Below are 15,509 nucleotides of genomic sequence, written 5' to 3'. Positions count from 1 at the left end.
CTCTCATATTTTTAAATTCTTCTGTAAAATTCTGTTAACTCTCTCATTTTTTTTTTAAATTGACCTCTCATATAATTTTTAATTCATACGATTAATTCTGTTAACTCTCTTAAGGCATAATTTACGTACTGACCAGTGTGGCCAGCTAAATATGGCTGTAATAGCTACTGCCCCACCGATACCGATATCGATAATACACGGTTTGGAATGCAACAGAATTCGTTGGAATTTCAGTTTGAAAAGAAAGCTTTCGAAAAGAAAGCGCTTGGCTCGCTCGTGTCGTGGATCGGAGGAGGATGCTGGGCTGACGAACGGATTATTCAACGCGCCGCAAAAATGGCAACGCTCGCAAACAAAGCCCAAACGCCTCGAAAGTCCCATTATAAGGAAATATTCGCGTGAAGTTTTGATTAAATCGAGTGTTAAAGTGTTGTTTTCAATTGGCGATACCAAAACGACGGGTGCCCGAGTGTCCCGACTTAATTTTCGACTGTCTATATATAGATCCTCTGTATAGGCAAGCACAATATTGCAAATAGGTTAAATATCTAACGTCTCGGAATGGGAAATCAGCCGGGAAAGCTGCACACGCATCCGCAGAGCGGTCGCCCCAAGAAGGCCGTTCACTGGAAGTCAGCAGGCAAGTAGAATCTCCAGATGGGAGTGCCCGAGTCCTCCCAGAATGAAGGCTCCCCCCGCCGCAACAGGCGGATTCGGAAGGGGCCAGAGAACGGATAGAGGCCCACATAGCTGGCTAGCTGCTGGTGGGAGCGCTAGAAATGCTTCTATTTATAGCCACTCTCACACACTCAGTGGTTGCCGTCTTGTCTCCGTCTGTTTGGCCCCAAAAGAATGAAACTCACTACGTCAAAGTAATGTTGTCGTCCGAACCACATCAGAAGAACCATTCAATATGTTTGTGATCAAATAGTATTGCCATCTTCCGAGTGCATCTTCTTGTATGGATGGAAACCATAGACGAAGGTTTTTCCAGAAGAAAAAATACAGAAAATGTTGATTTTTATACCCTTGCAGAGGGTTTTATAGCTTTAGTCAGTTGAGGAGTCGTTTGCGACCCTATAAATCATATATATTCTTGATCAGCATTGATAGAGCAATCCATCTGGCCATGTCGGAAAGAATTAAAATTTTTGTAATTTTTTCAAAATTGTATAAGAAGTTTTTCTAAAATTGACAAAAATGTTAATTATTTAAAATTGTAAATTTAGTATGTAGATTTATTAGCCTTCTTAAAACTAAAATAAACACGTTTTCCAAATTGAAATATTTACTTTTTGACCTAGTTATGATTTGTTTAAACCTTGATCATATAAAAATATTTCAGATCTTGAGGAAATAAGTTGCCAAGGAAGCCTGTTATTGAGTTTCTTTTTTCTATAGTTATTTATTTATACAATAAGAAAGAAAGAAAGTTTTCTTCTTTAAAATTAAATGTAAAGAATTCAAATCAAATAAATACCAAATATCTCTTCTATACTCAAATAATTGTATGGTTTACGTGTTAAACCCAGTCCTATTCCTTTACTTTGAATACTTTGTAATCAAATTGTGCTTTCAGAGCGACCCTCGCCACCCGGTCGACCCATCCTGACGCCATTGGCGCAGCCAGAGCAACAGCCGGACGTGGTCAATCTGAGGTGGGATCGGCCCCTCCATGACGGGGGCTCTCCGATCACTGGCTACACGGTGGAGCACCGTCGCATGGGGTCACCGCATTGGGTGAGGGCCACGCCCATTCCCGTGACTGGCTGCGATGTCTGCATCAGTGGCTTGGAGCCAGGATGGCGCTATCAGTTCCGCTGCTTCGCCGAGAACATTGTGGGTCGCTCCGATGCCAGCGAGTTATCGGATCCACTGACTGTAACACTGCAGCGGAATGCGATCACAGTGCCACGATTTATTGACGAGCTGGAGGACATGAATGCCGTGGAGGACGAGCGCATCGAGTTCCGGGTCCGCATCCTAGGCGAGCCACCGCCGGAGATCAATTGGTTCAAGGATGGCTACGAGATCTTTAGCAGTCGGCGCACTAAGATCATCAACGATAACGAGGCCAGCGTCTTGGTTATCCACCAAGTGGCCCTAACGGATGAGGGAGAGATCAAGTGCACGGCTACTAATCGAGCGGGTCATGTGGTGACCAAGGCCCGTCTGATGGTTCAGGCTCCACCGAAGATCCGGCTGCCCCGCACTTACGAGGATGGACTGATCGTGGAGGCTGACGAGGTGCTGCGGCTTAAGGTGGGCGTGGCTGGACAGCCACCGCCGGCCATAACGTGGCTCCATGAGGGCGAGATCATTGCCCCAGGTGGACGCTTCGAGGTAAGTAAAAGCCCGAGCACTGAGGGATACATACACCTTATCCTTGCTTCCCTTTACAGATCACCAACACAGAGAAGAACTCGCTGCTCAAGATCGACAATGTGCTGCGCGAGGATCGTGGCGAGTATATGGTGCGGGCCTGGAACCGACTGGGCGAGGACAGCACCTCTTTTCTGGTCACGGTGACGGCCAGACCCAATCCGCCGGGAGCACCCAAGCTGAACATGTCCTTTGGCAAGTCTGCAACGCTCTCCTGGACAGCGCCACTTGATGATGGTGGTTGTAAGATCGGCAACTACATCGTCGAGTACTTCCGCGTGGGCTGGAATGTGTGGCTCAAGGCGGCCACCACTCGAGCCCTGACCACTACGTTGCACGATCTGATCGAGGGATCCGAATACAAGTTCCGTGTCAAGGCGGAGAATCCCTATGGACTCAGTGAACCCTCGGGTGAATCAGAGCTGCTCTTCATACCGGATCCCAAGAGGGGAATAACCAAGCCCAAATCAGCTACCAAGATAGCAGGAGTAGAGAAGGACAAGGGTGATGCAGGAGCCGAGGCAGTGCAGGTTCCGCCCCGCCGTAAGACCCTATCGCCACCACGTCCACATGCGGATGCCTCCACGGGAATGTCGCCGAAGCAGTCGCCCAGCGTGAAGCGAAAGCCCAAGCCCCAGCTCATTGATAACGAGCAGCTGCATCACGAGATGTCCTACGGCACCTCCGACCAGGCTCTGAAGATGGACGTGCGCAAGAGTCCGTCGCAGAGCAGTGCTGACTTAGCCACCAAGTCCACAACTGTGGGCTCCAATCCGAAGTTGAATCTGACACTGGTCACCACTACTCTAGCTCCGTTAGAGAAATCGGAAGTGCAGCCACGGTCACCAAAGTCTCCTGTTTCGCCGCCTTTGAAGCTATTCAACATCAAGCCCTCGGGACATGCGAAGGACAACACTAAGCCGAAGGACAAGTCACCTTTGGCACTACGACAACCGCAGCCATTGCCCACACCGCCCAAGGATAAGACGGAGAAGACGTCGCCCAATCGCAAGAGGAGTTTGAGTCCACCGAACAAGAGGCAACCGGTGCCGCTTCGCAAGAGTCCAACGCCTCCCGAACCCATGAAAGCAACAGCAGCTCTACTGCGAAGTGCTGAACCCGTTCAACTCGGAGTCAACCAGAACGTCAGACGCTTCTCAGGACAGACACTCAGTCCGGCCAGGAATGTGCCCACTCTGGCGCTTGCTGTGGCTTCAGGGGTAACCGCTGTGATTGGCGAGAAGCTGCCAACCATTGAGATCAGTGCGCCTCCCACACCGCAAGAGGAGGAGCCATCGCCATCTCCAGTGCCAGCTCCGATGATGTCGCAGCCCATTTCAAGGCGGTCTTCTAGGTCAGCGGATAAACATGACGATGTCCATACCAGCAATGAGTTTATGCTTGTCGTGTTTGATAAGAACAGCAAAGTCAAGGACAAGGACAGTGAGTATCCTATATATAATAGATTGGGATTAGAAATGAAAGGATTTATAAGATTAGGAAAGTCCTTCTCTTAGCTTTTATCTCAAATTTATACTCATCTTTCTTTCTCACCACTCAGAACAAGATTCCTTCGAGCTGGACCTGGAGGATGCCATCCAGCCGCCTCCCATCTCGATTTCGGCTCCGGATCTGGCCTTCCTTGAGTTCACCAACTTGCACACCACTTTTCCGTTGCGTCGCTCTGTCAGCTCCACGGAGTTGCTGTACGAGCGGGCAATGGCGCGCTTCTACGAGGCTGTGGAGCTTGAGCAGGCTTCCAAGTCGCGCAAGACATCCCAGGATAAACTGGCAGCCGCTCCAACGCCTCGCGAACCGCCGGCCAATCTGCGCAAGCGTCTTGGTTCTATTTCGGAGGCGGAGCGTGTATCCTTCGAGCGGAGAGCCGAGCTGCGTCGTCAGTCGGCAGACATGGTGTCCATGGCGCGCAAATGGGACTCGAGGGAGAATGTCAACGATTCGGGCAACCTAACGCGCCCTGGACAGATGCCTTTGGAGACGCGACAGGATCTTAGGAAGCCCCAGGACCAGGAGGAGCTGGAGGAAGAACATTTGACGGAGAGCACTGCCGACGATAGCGAGGATATGGATCTGGACTTTGACGATGACGATGCAGACGTGGACTTGGAGTATCCGTCGCAAAGACAAAAGCAGCAACACCAACAGTTGCAGCAGCAGTCCAGCAACGACCTCGGATCGGACTATACAGAGAGCACTGCCTCCTCGGAGCAGGACTCCATTGAGAAGTTTAAGATGGAGCTGCTGGCCCGCACGCGCTCACCCAGTCCCCGAGACCTGGAAACCTATCATCCGCGCACAATGGGCGCCGGAACCTTCACACCCTACAGAGCACCCACTCCAGAGCAGGCTGCCGTGGTCCTCACGCGTCCAGTGCCTTTGCCTAGTCCCGATTTCGTCCCCAAGCCAATCTTGAAGCGTTCCTCCAATGAACATGTAGAACAGTCAGCGATGAGTCCCTTGCCGGCTGGGACAGGAAACGAACCTTTTGGCGGAGCCACTGTGCCTCCACCAATTGCAGCAGCTGTCGTCAGCAACCCTAGCACCCTCAAAATGGACCTAGCCAAAGGTATCAAGTCGTTCTTTAGTCGCGACAAACGCTCGGCCACCGAGAAGAACACGGAGGCTAATGAAGAGATATCCAATCCACTGGAGAAGACAAATGCAGCTGCCATTGCTGCGGATTTGGAGGCGAAGCGCAAGGCCAAAGAGGAGGAGGAGTTGCGCCGCAAGGAGGAGGAGCGTCTCATGGAAGAGGAGGCCCATGCCGCCGTCGATCACTACAGCGATCTGGTGCGAGAGGTGGGCAGCTCACATAGGTATCACACGCCGCTCTACCTCGATCGCGATGAGTTGAAGCGGGCGGCTGCCAAGGCGGCGGCAGAGACCGATGAGGAGGACATCCTCTCGCACTCGGAGGAACTAAAGAAACGACTAGCCAGCGGTGCCAGTGGTGATGACATGTTCCTAGCTCCTCCAGTGGTCCGAGAGCGACGTCTCTCCATTTCAGAACGTGAACAGTTGGTCCATGTACGTGATGCAGCTAGTAATTTGGCCATTCAGCGCGCTCCGGACCAGGCTGAGACAGATCAGGAGAAGGAGCGGGAACAACAGGTGTCCCACCACGAGGAATACCTCCCGGATGAGGAGCCAGAATACCCCACTGTGCTGGTGGTGCCGCCGCCCAAATCCAAAAAGAAGAGCGAATCGGAGACTGAAAGCGTCATGAGCGAGATGGTGGAGGCTCGTCCGGATGCCAGAGGACGTACACGCCTCGTGAAGGTAAAACGAGTGATAAGGCGGCGTGTTCCGTCCAGCACACGATCGCGTGACACCTCCCTAAGCAGACCGCCGCTTCCCACTGGAACGGAGTCATCTGCCCTGGTTCTATCCACCGCCGATAGGGAGCTGCTGGAGAAGACGGCCGCTCTGGCCATCCTTCAGTCGGAGAAGCAGGCTCACGAAAAGGTCCGCTCTGCGTTGAGCTACTCCACCGATCTGGTCCTCTTCCTGGTCGCCTGCTATGTGTATTTGTTCAAGGATGCCCGCCTGGTGCTACCCATCCTGGGTCTGATCATCTACCGCCAGGTGGGCGATGCTGTGCGCGGTTGTGTGCCCAACTGGCTGCGTCGTCGGCTAAACGGGAATGAGGGAAGTTAGACAATTGGACCAGAATCCCGTCCCATGTCCGCTATGCTCACATGCGTTTATCGGTTAAGTTAGTTATTATTACATTACATACGACTTATTTATACGTCTTAAGTAAGTAAAGTTGAAGGCATGCATCCATCCAACCACCCATCCACCATTTCTCCATATCCCTCGAGTACATCCTCGTACCCTTGAAATCTGTATACGTAAATCTTTGGCTAGATTCTTGTTTCGTACTATTTCTTTGGTTTTTTTTTTGTATTTTACTTTTGGATTTTAATAATGGAATTTCACTTATTTTAATTTCAATTAGAAATTTATAAACAAACTTTTAAAGCGGAACAAGGAACAGCAAGAAAGATATCCCAAACTAAATATATATTAACCCTCAAGAATTAATTAAAATTACAAAAAAGATATCCTAAAATATATATTAACCATTAATCATTCATAATTCATCTAATCCCTTTGCTTGCTTAACATTTGCCCTATTTGTCGAAATTAATCCCAGCGAGAAATTAAGTTTATATTTCAAGGACATATTCATAAGATCCTTATTTTCCTCCCCACACTTTATTTCGCTTTGTGTATGTATGTGGAGCTGGAGCTATGTGAAGTCCTCATGTTATGAAGTGTTCGTTTGTGCGGTTCTTTGTGGTTTCCATCATCCGGATTGTTGGTGATTCACTTTGAAAATAAAAAGCTTAGCGTGTTATAAATTCGTAAATGTGATGAGTGCTTTCTTTGGCCAAGTTCTTGGCTTGTTTACCCATCCGCCGGAGACTTCCGTGGGGGATTTAAAAGTGGGTAGAGCTATAAACAGATCGAAGAAGTGCTCTTATCGGGATGACGACAGTTGTCAACAAGAGATGCTGTTGCGCCAAATGCCGGCGACTAACGCTATCAGCAGATAATAATCCAGGGGAAGATATAAAAGCCTCTGGCAGTAGCTGTTACCCATCATCTTTTCCCGCCATGGCTTTCGCACTGGGCTGGCTCTTCCTGATCACCCTGGCCATAGGATCATCTCTGGCCCTGTGGGCAGCTCCGCAGACTGATGTTACCACCGGTGGACTTAACCCTCAGCCGCCACCGATTGCTACTTTGGCTCCACCGCCCACGTTGTCTCAGGATCTGGACGAAATCCAGCGGTTGATTCAGTTCAAGCCCATAAATCAGCTAATAGTGCGTTACCTGATCAACGATGCCCAGTTTCAGGCATTCGTGAGGATCATCAATAGCAATTCGGCATTCACGGCCCGCTGGCGTCTGCGTTCCCAGCCGGAGATCATACTGTTCCAGCAGTGGGTCGACCAGCAGCTCTTGGCTTCGGGCGGCGCCTTCGAGATGGAGGAACAGAAGCTGAAAGTGACCCTATTGAACCAGTTCCCCTATTGGTCTGGTACTGTTTTCGGCTGGCAAGGATTCCTCAACGAGGCGCAGCTATACTTCCCGCTGTACGCCATCCGAGCTCACATCGATGCCAAGGTGCTGCAGCAGGGCATCTTTGCTCAGTTCTGGACCCGAGTTCAGGGCCTCCAAGTGGTCTACGAACGTTGGTTGGCATCGGTGGAGACTTCCCAGGTTGTAGGTGAACTTCAGATGGCTGGAATCGACACAATTCAGTTGGATGGCATCATTCGCGAGCTCTTCGGCTGGAATATGGTGAATGCAACCACAACTGTTGCGCCTGCAACACCCGTGGGTCCCACTATCATTCCGGGAGCAGTGCTCCCTCCGGTTAACGCTGGTCCTGTAATTGTCTAGGTAACTAAAATCAATCAGTGATGGGAATCATTTTACCTAGGAGGGGGATTATACGTTATACGAAATAAAAATATGGCTGCAGGCCTCGATTTGTTAATTAAGACATACTAGAAAGATAAAGCAATAATTAAATCGTAAGCGTACAGGTAGTTATTAATGAATACCTTCCCATCACTGTCAATATAGCTACATCGTATATTTGGATGATCTTTACTTAAGACCGAAGTCTTTAACAAACAAATGGGCACTAACTACATCTACGTCGCGAAACGATGGACTGCACATCGTAATCGGGTTAAGAGCAAACTCAGAACTTAAGTTTGCCTAGCGTTTCAGAGACTTTTTTGGCATTGGCAGGCTTTTTCCTGTTGTCCTTAATGGGCGCAACAGCGGCCTTGGGCTTCTTCACCACCATATCCTTATGCAGCGTCTTTAGGCTAGCATCCAGCTTCTCCTGCTTATCCTTGACGGACTCCTTGATCTGGAATTCAAGCTTGTGAGTCACGGCATCGCTTCTGGCAGGGGTTCCTGTCTATGTCACACTCACCTGCTTGAGCTTGCCCTGCACTTCCTTGGGCTTCTTGCCCTTGCCCTTGCTGCTGTTGGCCACCTTGAACACGTTGTTGGCCTTCTTGGACTTATTCAGCGGGGTCTTGGGCTTGCTGGCACCAGGAGCCACCTTCTTGTTGTTCGCCTTGTTCCGACCCATCTGAAAGTAGGGACAAATAGACTGACTGTTTTACTTGATTGAAAGCTACTTTATTTATTAAACATTAAACACATTTCACTTTGTTGGCTGTATTTTGTAGATCAGATTCGAGCACGTCATCCTCCTGCGCGCATCTCTTTCTCGTGAGGAACTCCTCCTTGGATGTGGTCAATAGCTGGTGACTTAATCGAAAGGAAACCCTGTACATGTCCTTGTTGGGTGCCACATTCCGTACAAAGCTAATGCCTTGAAGGAGACTGTCGTCTAGATTGGCTCCTAAATGTTTCTCCGCGAGCTCCTGCACCAAGACTTTGGTATTTTCTCCCTTGGCAAAGGAGTAAACATGAACGGTGGGATAGACTACGTTCTCTGGCAACTCAGCAAGATCCTCTACTTTGTAGAGCCCACGAAATGCGTCCAGGAACTCCACAGCCAAAGCGGGTAGGTTCATTGTTATATGGATGGCATTGGACGAAGTGTCTGTCGTGAGCAGACGCTTTAAGAGATCCTCCCGCAACTCCTCCACAATAAACTGCCTGCCATCCTTATTGAACATCTTGATATGCGCCAGGCACTTGTTCCGTTTTGCATTGTGTTGCAGCCAGTGATAGCTCACAGGATTCAGATCGTTGGCCAGGACAAGGCAGCGCTTCTTGGCCGCCGGAACACTGAAGGGACCAACGCCGGCGAAGACGTCGTAGAGGACGTCACCGGATTTCAAAATCTTAACGATACGCTCATGCTCTGTGGAGAGACGCGGATTCCAGTACACCTTGGAGAAGTCAAACTCGAAGGGCACGCCGTTCTCTTTGGTCTCCACCTGATACACCGCCTCGCCACAGATTAGCTCTAGCTGGAAGTTGCGGTAGGTGTTGTCAATGCTCGCCGCCTTGTTGACCACCGTCCGGCAGTTGGGCAGCTTGTCCAGCAGCACCTGGCCAATAAGCTGCTTGTATGGCAGCAGGTGATCGCGGAGGTTTAGGTGCGCGATATGGCCGATGCGGGAGTAGGAGGTGAGACCCTCCTCATCGGCGGGCAGTACACTCTTGAGGATTTCGCTGGCGCTCCAATTCTCGTAGCTCAGCTCGAGTTCCGCAAAGGAGAAATGCTCCTGCGTCACTTCCTGCTTTAGTAGCTCTTCCGTGGGCAGGGATTCCCAGTCTTTAACGGGCGTAGGATGCAGCAGGATCTCCCGGGACTGGTCCACAGCCCGCACAGGATGTAAATGCTCCATTTTGAGCAGCAGTTTCTTAACCAACGGCATCACACGCTGCACTTGCGACTCGGGCAGCCGTAATCTCGGCACTTGGACACTCTTCTGGAAGCGCTCCCGCTGCAGCTCTTGCATGCCGCGCACCGTGGCGGGTGGCTGCAGATCCTGGCACTCCATATTCCGAAAATAGTGACGCAAACGAGTGGCTATAATCGTTATTCGCGGTACCTTTACTTGGGCCACCATAAACATCCAAACACGTGTGCGATTAGTTGTCTGTTTTTTTTCAGTGTTGCTCCGGCGCGTAGTGGATGCGGCGTTGACTTTAAACTAACCAGCACTCCTAGAGATCTCCTAGTTGCAATCAATCTTTAAATATACCTCAAAAAGTCTCCAAATTATTGGATTTATCCACAAGATCCGTAAAAGCCAAACAAACGCAGTGAAAACAGTGTGACCGCCTACCGACCGTTAAAATAAACTAACTAGGTCATACGAAAAAAATACCGAAGATAGTTCTGTTTTGAAATTATAGCAACTATTATACCTGTGCTATAAATGTAAATACATTTAAAATAATTAAAAAATATATAAATTAACTTGTTAAGATTTCAAGAAATTTACATTTACTTTTAAAAAGTTTATTTTATAGTAATTTCAATCTAATTTTCTTAAAAACCCTCAAATCAAACGATTCTAATTTTAGTCACATTTTATGTTTTATTTAAAAATAAAAAGTCAATTATATAGTTTTGGTGATTAATCATTACACAGATTAGCTTTTATAGCATACAAATTATGCACATTCGCCTAAGATTCTTTTACAGATCATTACAAAAATATGTTGTATTATGTGTCTTTTTGTTCAACCGACTACATTATATTTATGCCATAAATATATATTATATGTATATATAATATATTAATCGATGTGCGAGAAGAAAACTTTGGGGCTGAACTTGAATAGATTTACAATTTGTGCAAGTGTATCCAAGGGCTCCTTCTGCTTCAAAATGGACCCAGCAGGCAGGTGCCAAGTGCATATTTGTATGAGTACTACGTACAAAAGCATATTTATTATTTAATTTTCGTCGTAGTTGTCCTGGGTGGTTTAATGTACACGTATATAACTATCTTTAGCGTGGCAGAAACATACAAGTATAACAGTTAAAAAAGTGGGGACAAACCGAAAAATATATAAACACCGGCGGCACTGAGCAATTTTAGCAAGTTAGAGTTAGATTAAGGGAAGCCTGGGCTCGTTCCACCTGCCTCCATGTGGAATCCAAATGACATTACTACAATTAAATAAATAAAGGCAAAACGCTTGCTTAAAGTAATTACACCACGGAGCTGCAATCGAACCGAGCTGGATCAACCGCCGGATCTTATCGCCGGTAGCGCCCCAAGTATGCCCTGCAGTTGGGGCATGAATGATGCACGTCCATGCAGTCGTCAATGCAGCACGGTATCAGGCAGCATCCCAGCCAGCATCTATAGAAGGAGAAAGATTAGGATTAGGATCGATCAGTAAATCTAGAAAGCTGGGTAGCGTCTGTTAGTCCCTTCTATAACTCACCCAAACAGGGCAATCAAAAATCCAGACAAATAGGCAATCATTCCAGGCTCGGTGCGCGTGGTCGTTTCAATCTCGGCGTGACACGACGGACAGATCATGTGCGTTGAGGACCGGCTAATAGGCACTAATGTAGTCACTATGGTTGTGTTGGTGGTGGCGGGAGCCACTACGGGTGTGTAGGGGCCAACGGGCTTGACGCCGCCCACCGCCTCCTGGTATGATGGCGGTGCCGATGGTGGCGGCACATAGGTAAACTGCGGCGGAGCACTGCCCGGCTTACTCATTATGGCTTAGGCTTAGGCTCCTACTAAATGCTTTTGTCGATTAAGTTTATGCTGGAAATAGAAAATAAGATTTTTATAAGTATTTTTCTTTAGATTTAGACAATTTAGAGAAATACATAGTCCGAAAAATCTTCGGGGCCTCAGGGTACTTAAAAAACGAAAATCACGCATGTATAGGACGGTTTTTACTTTATAAAGTTTGACACACATCACAAATAATTAAATTTAAAGGAAGTTCTCAGACTGGAAAAATACACCGCATGGTGTTATGGGTCAACAATAAAGAATTTCAAACCGTTGAACTAAAAATTCGGGTACATTTCTCACAAATAAATAAGTTCAGAAAGGTAAACAACCAGCAACGAGTGGATTTGATTTAAAAAACGTTGACTAAAATAGCACAGAGCCCAATGGCCAGCGTCCACGGCGCCGCTATGAATCACATCTACTCTGTTCTTTTCTTTTTGTATTTGGCACGCATCCGAATCTTTTTTGAGAACGGAGCGCGATTCCGATTCTCTAGAGAGGCATCAAAACATGCTCCAAATAGTTACATCCCAAGTCAGTACACTAAAAGGAAATTGAGACGAGTTTGCATGAAAGATGATCAGTTGTTAGGATTGGAATTATACATACATAAAATTTCCTAGTTTATATAAATGATTTTTACCCTTGAAATAAAGACAATTTTGTAATAAACAATAAATCAAAAAGAAAATATTGTCTTAATTTATGAATCAATTTTAATCGTTATTTTTATGATAATTTTTTTGGTCAAATCAAAATTTAAAAAACTCATAACTGAACAAAATAAGCATTAAATTTAAAGCTTTTCTGTTTTAGTTTTTATTAGGTTAATAAACCTGTATACCAAATTTAATATTTAAAAAAATTAAGCTTTTTCTCAATTTTTGAAAATTGTAACGATGGTTACATCTATATCTTAAAGTGTCCCTGAGTGTATTGTCATGTACATAAATAAGGGGCAGAGTTTAATAATGCGATGCGGTCCCGAGGCAATTAGCAATTGAAATTCCACGGAGGGAGTGGAGCACACAGTACATTCATTTAACCAATTGGGAGCAACAATCGAAGTTTGTCGGTTTCTTTTCGACGAAAGCTCTCCGATAAGATATGTGGAAATGGTTTTATCCTCAACTAATTTCGTCAACTGAATCAGACTTCCATTGACTTATTGCGGTGGACAACGACCTGCACCTTATCCAAACTGCGCCAACTTTCACCATTCACTCGTTCAGGGAGGCAATGATTGCTTGCATTCAACAAGCTGCTCCGTGCGGCGATATCCATAGTTGCAGCCGGAAGTGTGGAGAACCAGATGGTGGTCTCGACTGGGCCAGAACGCCAACGACAAGCAGCTGCAGTTGGCGGAAATAAATACAGATAGATCACCACAGATACGAGAGATGCCAAGTGGGCGACATGCATGCATCGATCGAGAGATCCCAATGAATCAACTTTAATTCGGTTTTTACTCGTTCAAAGCAAAAGCGCTAATGGAATTAGCATCTGAGCGCAGTTTTTCTTAATTTCCACCACTTGACAGACTAACTTTAGACGTAATATATTACTAATGATAAACTGTGACGATCGAGACTTTTCAGTCACATATTGCCGCCGGTGGTAGCTCAAAGGGTTGAGACGACAAACACTGGAACCCGTAGCACTACCGGTCCGGGTTCGAGTCCCGGTAGTAAGTAGCATGGTCACCCCCGGACCTTCCTTCCATTTTCCATTGAACTTCTCCCCTCACTATTGTAAAAAAGTTGCTATACTACAGTAATTGTACAATAATAAAATTCAGCTCACTAAATAAAGCATTTTAAAAAAAAAAAGTCACATATCATTCATCCCACCCATTCTATGTTCGTGCAACCACAGAGCTTACGTCAGGCGAAAAGACTCTGTCCGCGCCTTCGTTGTATCTGAGAGCTTGGAAATCTAAATCTTTGCTTGGGAAATGCGATAGCCTCGCTTGCCAGGTCTAAAGTATTTAAAACACAAAGCTTGCCACGGCGACATTAATTAACTCACTTAGGTAGCTAAAATGTATTATTTATATGTTAACTCTGCACGTCTCGGAACTTGGCTTGTCTTTCATGTTTGACTTTAGTCAGATTATCTTATATATTTTTGGGTTATATTAAGCTAAGGAACGTACTGAAAGTTGTTTTGGAAATGTTTGCGAAAATGTAAACAATTGCACAAATACCTTTCCTTATCTGAAGTAGAAGTACTTTTTTCATTCTATACAAATTGTTGTTTATAAATGCAGGAGCACATCAAGAACTGATCCAGCAAGCCAAATAATAATTATATATATTTTTAAACAAATCTCTTCGTCATAAAACAAATATTACCTTCCGAAAGGGTATAATAAATTAGAATTCAGCTGTGTATGCTTCTGTGAGTAGTGTACAAGGTCTTTTTGTCTGGCGTCCAAAGCTTCTTTCAATCAAAAGAGATTTCCAACAAAAAAAAATTCAAAATAAAAAAAAATAAAGCGTCTTAATATGTATTTAATTTTAGCCTTTCTGTTAATTTTCCGACAGCGAAAAGGAATATGTAAATGCCATGTGAATCGAGTTTTAAGCCCGGAGGTTGTTATTTATTTACCCAAATTGCCGTAAACACAATTAGATAAACCAGAAAAAAGAATAATTGCATAAGTTCCGTGCCAAATTGAAGATTAATGTAATGAAAATTGCTGACAATTACTGGAATTTCATTGGAATGTTTATAAAGTGGCTCTTTTTGTTCGCGAAGCCCATCTGACCTATGATCTTTTATAAATATCAGCAAATACATACATAATGTGTATGTTTTGATGCTGATAATGGTAAATATGCTTTATTACTGTTTACTTTTTAATCACAAAACGCAAAACTGACCCTAATTGTGAAATATTTTAAAATTCTTCGTAGAAAAACCAGTTTTGTAAACCACACTAGTTACTGTATCAAAAATGTATGCAAACAAATAAGTAGTTTATGCCTACAGCACTTTTAAACTACGAAAATATCATTTGAAATTTGTGCAATAGGTCCCAGGGTGGTATTTGCAGTAAACTTAATCCCTTTTGTGACCTTGGAGCCGCCCTTTAGAACTGCTTTTTTGAAACAGAACCTGTCCCGACTTCTCTCATAACGGTGATGATGTTTCCAATGATGTGTACATCGCGTGTGCTCTGTGTGTTTGTGTGTGTAATATCTTCACACCAGATGTTTTTGGCCGATGCCACAGATGACGTAGTCGCGCCAAAAATAAACCCGCTCGTGGGCGGGAAGGACGCTCGCGGGGGCGGATGGTGGGGGGAAACAAGAGCAGAGGTGTGATGATGGTTTACAGGTGTGTGTGTGAATGAAGCTGCGTCGTGTCGCAATTGTTGCTTTCGCAATCAAATCCTTGCACTTTTATGTTCACTTTACACTTAAAGGACACCTCGTAATCACAAATTCACGCATACCAAATCGTGACGCCAGCAGCCAATTTAATTTGCGCTAATTTTCAATGGATATTTTTGTTCGCAACCCGCACTACATGCACACGCACACGCACACAACTGCATACACAAATATTATTCTTCGTAAAAGATAAAACGTTTTATCTAGTCAAGACCGTCATTCTTTGTAGCTGCCCTTTTTTAGCCGTTTTCTCGGCCTTGATACACCTGCGCACACAAATTCTTGCGAAAGCGAGACTGTTACCTCGAATATTTTCAGCGAGCGAAAAATAACAATATAACTGCGGCGATGACAAAAAATACAATTAGAGCTGGGAAAAAGTCGATGTCAACGTCGATTCGATACATCGATTGGTTTTGAAGCAATCGATGAATCGATCGCATAAACAAGTGGTTAATGAAACTTTGAGATTTCTTTTTGC

At 45.8% G+C, this 15,509-nt stretch overlaps 5 protein-coding genes across 11 annotated transcripts; 2 read left to right on the top strand and 3 right to left on the bottom strand.

Moving 5' to 3' along the window:
- The first annotated feature begins 214 nt into the window (after window positions 1-214).
- MnM (myomesin and myosin binding protein) lies at window positions 215-6,778 on the top strand. The gene is made up of 4 exons (XM_020950911.2): window positions 215-640; window positions 1,580-2,343; window positions 2,403-3,825; window positions 3,944-6,778. The coding sequence occupies exons 1-4, from the start codon at window positions 562-564 to the stop codon at window positions 6,058-6,060; spliced, it is 4,383 nt and encodes a 1,460-aa protein (XP_020806570.2). The 5' UTR covers window positions 215-561; the 3' UTR covers window positions 6,061-6,778.
- LOC110182769 (uncharacterized) lies at window positions 6,772-8,282 on the top strand. The gene has a single exon (XM_020950888.2). The coding sequence runs from the start codon at window positions 6,898-6,900 to the stop codon at window positions 7,816-7,818; it is 921 nt and encodes a 306-aa protein (XP_020806547.2). The 5' UTR covers window positions 6,772-6,897; the 3' UTR covers window positions 7,819-8,282.
- On the bottom strand, window positions 7,808-10,248 carry LOC110182770 (tRNA (guanine(37)-N(1))-methyltransferase). Its single transcript, XM_020950889.2, has 3 exons — window positions 10,122-10,248; window positions 8,366-8,527; window positions 7,808-8,299 (listed from the first exon to the last, which is right to left on the bottom strand). The coding sequence occupies exons 2-3, from the start codon at window positions 8,525-8,527 to the stop codon at window positions 8,126-8,128; spliced, it is 336 nt and encodes a 111-aa protein (XP_020806548.2). The 5' UTR covers window positions 10,122-10,248; the 3' UTR covers window positions 7,808-8,125.
- LOC110182768 (tRNA (guanine(37)-N(1))-methyltransferase) lies at window positions 8,562-10,096 on the bottom strand. Its single transcript, XM_020950887.2, has one exon. The coding sequence runs from the start codon at window positions 9,990-9,992 to the stop codon at window positions 8,592-8,594; it is 1,401 nt and encodes a 466-aa protein (XP_020806546.2). The 5' UTR covers window positions 9,993-10,096; the 3' UTR covers window positions 8,562-8,591.
- Window positions 10,249-10,440: 192 nt separating the features above from the next.
- On the bottom strand, window positions 10,441-15,461 carry LOC110182759 (LITAF domain-containing protein). Of its 7 annotated transcripts, none has more exons than XM_020950869.2 (3): window positions 15,332-15,461; window positions 11,320-11,654; window positions 10,441-11,234 (listed from the first exon to the last, which is right to left on the bottom strand). In XM_020950869.2, exons 2-3 carry the CDS (start codon window positions 11,601-11,603, stop codon window positions 11,129-11,131), a joined length of 390 nt encoding a protein of 129 aa, XP_020806528.1. In that variant the 5' UTR covers window positions 11,604-11,654; window positions 15,332-15,461; the 3' UTR covers window positions 10,441-11,128. The 7 variants fall into 7 exon arrangements, with proteins under 7 accessions (XP_020806528.1, XP_020806529.1, XP_086695136.1 ...); XM_020950870.2 differs by having other exon boundaries at window positions 15,091-15,400; XM_086839010.1 differs by having other exon boundaries at window positions 13,985-15,387.
- Between the last annotated feature and the right edge of the window lie 48 nt (window positions 15,462-15,509).

The sequence above is a fragment of the Drosophila serrata genome, unplaced genomic scaffold, assembly GCF_035046125.1.
Source record: "Drosophila serrata isolate PLE 108 unplaced genomic scaffold, ASM3504612v1 contig_71, whole genome shotgun sequence".
NCBI lineage: Eukaryota > Metazoa > Arthropoda > Insecta > Diptera > Drosophilidae > Drosophila > Drosophila serrata.
The sequence above is the reverse complement of the archived record's forward strand: the minus strand, read 5'-3'. Positions and strand labels throughout refer to the sequence as shown.

Excerpts from the sequence above, each read along its gene's own strand:
- MnM (XM_020950911.2), top strand. The coding sequence starts at position 562 with ATGGGAAATCAGCCGGGAAAGCTGCACACGCATCCGCAGAGCGGTCGC. Across the intron at positions 641-1,579 it reads CGTTCACTGGAAGTCAGCAG|AGCGACCCTCGCCACCCGGT; the intron begins GCAAGTAGAATC and ends TTGTGCTTTCAG. Across the intron at positions 3,826-3,943 it reads CAAAGTCAAGGACAAGGACA|AACAAGATTCCTTCGAGCTG; the intron begins GTGAGTATCCTA and ends CTCACCACTCAG.
- LOC110182769 (XM_020950888.2), top strand. The coding sequence starts at position 6,898 with ATGACGACAGTTGTCAACAAGAGATGCTGTTGCGCCAAATGCCGGCGA.
- LOC110182770 (XM_020950889.2), bottom strand. The coding sequence starts at position 8,527 with ATGGGTCGGAACAAGGCGAACAACAAGAAGGTGGCTCCTGGTGCCAGC. Across the intron at positions 8,300-8,365 it reads TGCAGGGCAAGCTCAAGCAG|ATCAAGGAGTCCGTCAAGGA; the intron begins GTGAGTGTGACA and ends CTTGAATTCCAG.
- LOC110182768 (XM_020950887.2), bottom strand. The coding sequence starts at position 9,992 with ATGTTTATGGTGGCCCAAGTAAAGGTACCGCGAATAACGATTATAGCC.
- LOC110182759 (XM_020950869.2), bottom strand. The coding sequence starts at position 11,603 with ATGAGTAAGCCGGGCAGTGCTCCGCCGCAGTTTACCTATGTGCCGCCA. Across the intron at positions 11,235-11,319 it reads TTTTTGATTGCCCTGTTTGG|ATGCTGGCTGGGATGCTGCC; the intron begins GTGAGTTATAGA and ends CTCCTTCTATAG.